The 5,616-nt window shown below is 54.0% G+C and overlaps 1 protein-coding gene across 1 annotated transcript; it reads left to right on the top strand.

The window, feature by feature from the left end:
- Nucleotides 1–1,869: 1,869 nt before the first annotated feature.
- On the top strand, nucleotides 1,870–3,963 carry HOXC8 (homeobox C8). Its single transcript, XM_030866794.2, has 2 exons — nucleotides 1,870–2,305; nucleotides 3,671–3,963. The coding sequence occupies exons 1-2, from the start codon at nucleotides 1,870–1,872 to the stop codon at nucleotides 3,961–3,963; spliced, it is 729 nt and encodes a 242-aa protein (XP_030722654.1).
- Nucleotides 3,964–5,616: the final 1,653 nt, after the last annotated feature.

Below are 5,616 nucleotides of genomic sequence, written 5' to 3'. Positions count from 1 at the left end.
GGTAGCAATTTTTTTTCATGATGCAAAGGGCTAAAGCTGCATGTGTGTTGATCAGGTCTTATTTTCATATGTGCCCGGATGTGCGTGTGTGTGCACAGTGTCTGTGAGGTGACAGGGGTGCTTCCTGGCATGCGTGATAGCTGAGTGAGCATGCATTTGATGTTTTTCAGAATGGAAGGTAGCACATATAGTACGTGTGGATCCCGAGTATGGCCCCACGTTGCCCTGTGTATGAGAACCTCACACACTGTGGAGGGGGGAGGACCAGAAAAATCATTCTTATTGCTCTTCTTCATTCACCTGCACACAGCGCACATATCCACAGCTCTCAGACTTTCTCCTTTTCTCTCTGTCTGGGTGAAGTCCACATAATTGTACATGCTTATGGCCAGGAAAGGGTGCTGATGGAATAAGGTTCCTTTATCCATTAGAATTAACTTGAATTTACCCAGTCTTGGGGATGGGGGAAGCCCCCCAGAGAAAGTGTGGGTAAATATTTAAAGAGTGTCTGTTGACAGTTCCCATCCACATCCTGGCCTGGGCAGCCTGCCTGGGGAAGTGTAGGGGTGTGTGTGTGGTGAAGCCAGGGGGCCCCTCCTAGCTGAACTGGCATTTCCTATGGGGTTAGGGTATGTGGGGACAGCTAAGAGGCCTGCTCTAGTCTCCTCCAACCCAGATACAAGGGGTCTCCCAAGAAGAAACCTCCTGGATCAGCCCAGCCAGAAGCCAGGGACCCACCAGCTGCCCTCTCCTTCTCTGTCCCCACCAGCAGCTTTGCTCTCCAGCAAGCTCGTGGCAAGCCCAGGCAGGAGCTGGTGTCTGAAGGGTCAGTGCAGCCCTGACTGGGTATATGGAGTGCCCCCGGCCTCTGGCCCTCTCCACTACCCACAGCACGCAGGCAGGCAAGAGAAAAGGATCTAGGGAAGACAGGGCAGCTTCCCACCCTGGAGAGGGGCAAGCGTCATGGAGGGTTCTGATGCCTGAAGTGTTTGGGGATATGATGTGCTTGTTCTTCCTCAGAGTCCCCGGACTTAAGGACACCCCTGGGGAGCCCATCTTTGGGGGTTAGGGGAGCAACTTGCTTGTTGGCATTCAACCCCTCGGGGGGGGGTCTTATACCTGTTGAGGTAACCTGAGTTGACCTGCTGGCTCAGGTATCTCTCTCTCTCTGTCTCTCTCTGAGAGGAAGGAAAAGAGAAGGGGGGAGAGGCACCTTCAAATCTGAATGCGCACCTTGGAAAAGCTGGCCCTAGTCATTAGCTAGAGCTGGCTCACCACCCCCCGACATACCACACCCCCATCCCTCCCCCTTCCTCCCCTGCCCTTCTTCCAGGTCCCCCCCAGCCCTGAACCCCTCTACCACCCGCCCGCCATCCCTCCCTTTCTTCTCTCTCTCTCTCTCTCTCTCTCTCCCTCTCCCTCTCCCTCTCTCTCTCTCTCTCTCTCTCTCCCTCTCTCCCTCTCTCCCTCTCTCCCTCTCTCCCTCTCTCCCTCTCGCCTGTCTTCATGTCGTGGATTGATGAACGCGAATCGCGTGTAAGCGCCGCCACCGCCGGGAGTCTGAGGAATTCGCCCGGGCTGTTAAAGGAAAGAGCTAAGTGCGAGAGCGCGAGCTCTACCTACCGACAGTGAAGAGAGCCGCCGCCGCTGCTGCCGCTGCCGCCGCCGCCGCCGCCGCCGCCCGCGCCCAGCCCGGGAGCTGCGCCGCCCCGCCGGCACCCAGGCGCCCCCCACCTGCCCAGCCCGGCCCGCCGCCCCGGGGAGCCGGCCGGCCTAGGGATCGCCCCCGGGGGGAGGGCAGTTTCGGGGTCCCGGGCGGGGGAGTCGGGAGCCAGAGGGGAGAGGGCGGCGGGTTTTCATGTGCCCAGCATGAGCTCCTACTTCGTCAACCCCCTGTTCTCCAAGTACAAAGGCGGCGAGTCCCTGGAGCCGGCCTATTACGACTGCCGCTTCCCGCAGAGCGTGGGCCGGAGCCATGCGCTGGTGTACGGGCCCGGCGGCTCGGCGCCCGGCTTCCAGCACGCCTCGCACCACGTCCAAGACTTCTTCCACCACGGCACCTCGGGCATCTCCAACTCGGGCTACCAGCAGAACCCGTGCTCGCTGAGCTGCCACGGAGACGCCTCCAAATTCTATGGCTACGAGGCGCTCCCCAGACAGTCCCTTTATGGGGCTCAGCAAGAGGCGAGCGTGGTGCAATATCCCGACTGTAAATCCTCCGCCAACACTAACAGTAGCGAAGGACAAGGCCACTTAAATCAAAACTCGTCTCCCAGCCTCATGTTTCCATGGATGAGACCCCACGGTGAGAAGCCTTTTCTCTTTCCCCCTTGGTCTCCCGCGCTCCGGGGTCTCCCCCCGCCCTTGCCTCCTTTTTGTCTGCCCTCGCTTTACCTCCTGGCTTGGGGCTCTCTCGGGCCCCACCCCCGGGCGTGAGTGGGTTTCTGGAGGTTGGGAGGTTCAGCTGGGGGTGGGGCACGGAGTTCGCCTGGGGGATTGGGGTGAAGGTGGGGGAAAAGGTGGTGTCTGGGTGCAAAGGGTTAAAAAAAACGTTTTCTCCACTTCTGTCAGTCTGTCTGTCTCTCTCTCCCCTCCACCCCTCTTTCTCTCCCTCTCATCATCTTTAGTCAAAGTTGGGGAGGTGGCTGGGAAGGGGCCGGGGACCCTGAGGTTATCAGCCTTTGGAGCAAGCCAGTTTCTCCATAAGGCAGACAGCCTCAGTCCAGGACAGTGGCCAGGCTGTCTTGGGGTGAAGGGAGACCCCTGCTTCCCTCCCCTAGCTGGGTCAGAGGGTGGCGGGACCCCAAGGACAGGTGCTCTGCCTGTCTGGGGCACCCACCACCTTCTCTCAGAGAGCTAGCCTTAGGGCCACTACCCCAACTTTGCTTTACTTCCCTCAGTTGGAGAGAAGAGAGAGAGAGTCAAGGAGAAGAAAAAAGAGTCCCAGAAAGGATGGAGGCCATGCAGATTAGAGAGCTCTGTGGTCTGGGGGACCCTCGCCAAGCTGTCCCCAGTCAAAGGCTTGCGGGGTCTCCCTGAGACCCTCAGGGCAGGTCAGGTCATGAGCCCCTCCAAGGGTGGCCCCTCAGAGCCCAGTTTCGAAGTAAAAGGGGACGCGAGAAGGAGACAAGTTCCAGTGGGGATGGCCCGTGATTTATTTGCTGGTCTCCAGTTAGCAGTCAGGCCAAGCAGTGATACATTCCAGGAGATCAATTATTTTTCTTCTGGAAAAGCATTAGGCAGAGAGATCCGAGGAAGGGCAGTGAACAGAGCCCCACTTCTTCACCTCCAGCCCTTATGCCTTCCTTTTGGAAACAGACTCTGTCCCCAGCCTTGCTCACCCAATGCCCCTCTGCACTTGTGAACAAAGCTGCAAGGGCCAGTTTTCTGGGACTGCAGGCCTGGGGAGACTCTACAGTGCCCCCCTGGCCTCTGCCAGCCCCTCCTTTCCAGACAGACCCCAGTCCCTGCCCCCCCACCTCCCAAGGTGGAGCCAAGCCAAAACAAACCCCCAAACTTCCCTGCCCTTGCCTGATTTCCACTCTTGCCTTTTCTGCAGGAGGGAGGGGAACTGGGCAGACCACAGGGGGGACTTCAGGGGAGGAAGAGTGACAGGGGAAAGCCAGGCCCCCACCCAAACATAACCAGACTGGGCTTCTGTTCTGTCCAGCTCCGGGGCGGCGCAGCGGAAGGCAAACTTACAGCCGGTATCAGACCTTGGAACTAGAAAAGGAGTTTCTCTTTAATCCTTATTTGACACGAAAGCGCCGGATTGAAGTCTCTCACGCCCTGGGACTGACTGAGAGACAAGTGAAGATCTGGTTCCAGAACCGAAGGATGAAGTGGAAAAAGGAGAACAACAAGGATAAACTGCCGGGAGCCCGAGACGAGGAGAAGGTGGAGGAAGAAGGAAATGAGGAAGAGGAGAAAGAAGAGGAGGAAAAGGAAGAAAACAAGGACTGAGCAAAAAAGAGAGGACCCCCCCCCCGCCTTTAGCAACTCCCTTGAAGTTTCGTTTTATGGTAGCGGATAAATTGAGAAGTTTACGACTGTCATTTGCTTTTATAGAGAATAGAATGACACTCAAAACCCCAACTACCTGTCAGATACTTGCAGCTCGGGTTTTATTACCTTTGGACTTCCCCGGATCTTTATTTGTTTGGGGACTGGAGGGGGGAGACCGAGACACAGCGAAAAGTTCCGAGTCTCTGTCTCAGTCATTGCCCCAACACACACACTTGTCCATCCCCCCACCCTTCTTAGTCCTGCCTGGATTTTAAGGTCTGAGACCTGGCGTCTTTGCCCCTTCTCCCGGCCCCGTCTTGCCACCCTGCCACCTCCCTGCTTCTCTGGTATTTATTTTAGAGGGGAACCCCCTCAAACTGCAGAAGAAGACTCGTGGCGACTTTGTTTTCAAGCTAGGATTAGTGTATTAGATTGACTTTTTTTTTTTTCCCAAAGGACAGAAAATTGAAGGAAGGAAGGAAAAGAAAGGGAAGATGTTCAAAGACATTTTTTAAATGATAGCGAGGAATATCCCCTCTCCCTCCCTGGGGCTCCCCGCTTAGAAAGACTCCCTTGACTTTCTCTAGGAACCTGATGGAAACCTGAAGCAGATGGGGTCTCCCCCTCCCCCCTCCCTTTCCACGGCGTAGATAGGAGCCTGCAGTCACCCGCTAAGATCCTACCTAGCCATCCCATGGTCACTCGGGCCCATGCCTCCCTCCCCTTTCCTGTCTAATTTCTGTTGTTGGGCCCAGCTTCCTCTGAGCTGCATTAGTGAGCACTCAGACATCACCATAATCATGAAAATAATAATAATACTGATAATACTGATAATAATAATGAGTCTTTAACATACTACCTAAAGGGAACCTGCAATAATCTTGAAAAAAATAAAAAAGAGAAATTTAAAAACATCCTAATATGGGAGAAAAAAAGAGAAAAAATTTAAAATAAAAAAAAAGAAAGAAACCTCCAACGTATTTTATCACTACCTATAGGAAGAAATCCCGCTTTGAGAGTGTTTGTAATGCGGTTTTGCTGTCGTTTGTTGCTGCTTCTTTCAATAAGAAAAACCCAACAACTGAGACTGCCTAGCCCGCCGGTCCTGTGAGCTTTTATTGTGCTTCTAACCCCAGTAGAGTAGAACTAAATTGCACTGAATGTATAGTAAACTCTGTCTTGAATTCTCTGTTTATGCAATGTGCTCGAAAGGAAAAAAACGTTAAAATATATCTATAATAATAATTTTTTGTCATTTGTCTTTATGTCCAGCTATGAATGTAGATTTTGTGTCCCAGCAGCCCTGTTTCTGGTCCAAGTACTTTGTATTGTATACGTGAGTCATAATTAAAAAAAAGAGGAGAAAAATAGTTGAAGCTGCAATGACTGAGTTGTTTTTTCCCCAGCACACCCCCCCATTCTCTACCCCCCTCCCCTCCTTTTGCTTCTTTTTCAACACTCTGGTAAAGGTTTCCTCCACTGATTTGACTTGGGGTTGGGGGCACTCACGTGGAGAGGAGCAGGCTGGACTGGGAGGGCAGGTGAAAGGGGGGAGGTGAAGAAGAGGGGGAGGGGGAGGGGGAGGAAGATGCTCTTGGGAGAACCTTGGCT

The sequence above is a fragment of the Globicephala melas genome, chromosome 10, assembly GCF_963455315.2.
Source record: "Globicephala melas chromosome 10, mGloMel1.2, whole genome shotgun sequence".
NCBI lineage: Eukaryota > Metazoa > Chordata > Mammalia > Artiodactyla > Delphinidae > Globicephala > Globicephala melas.
Note: the sequence above shows the minus strand (reverse complement) of the source record. Positions and strands in the feature narration are given on the sequence as shown.

Coding starts and splice junctions, on each gene's coding strand:
- HOXC8 (XM_030866794.2), top strand. CDS start 1,870: ATGAGCTCCTACTTCGTCAACCCCCTGTTCTCCAAGTACAAAGGCGGC. Junction 2,306..3,670: donor TCCATGGATGAGACCCCACG/GTGAGAAGCCTT, acceptor TGTTCTGTCCAG/CTCCGGGGCGGCGCAGCGGA.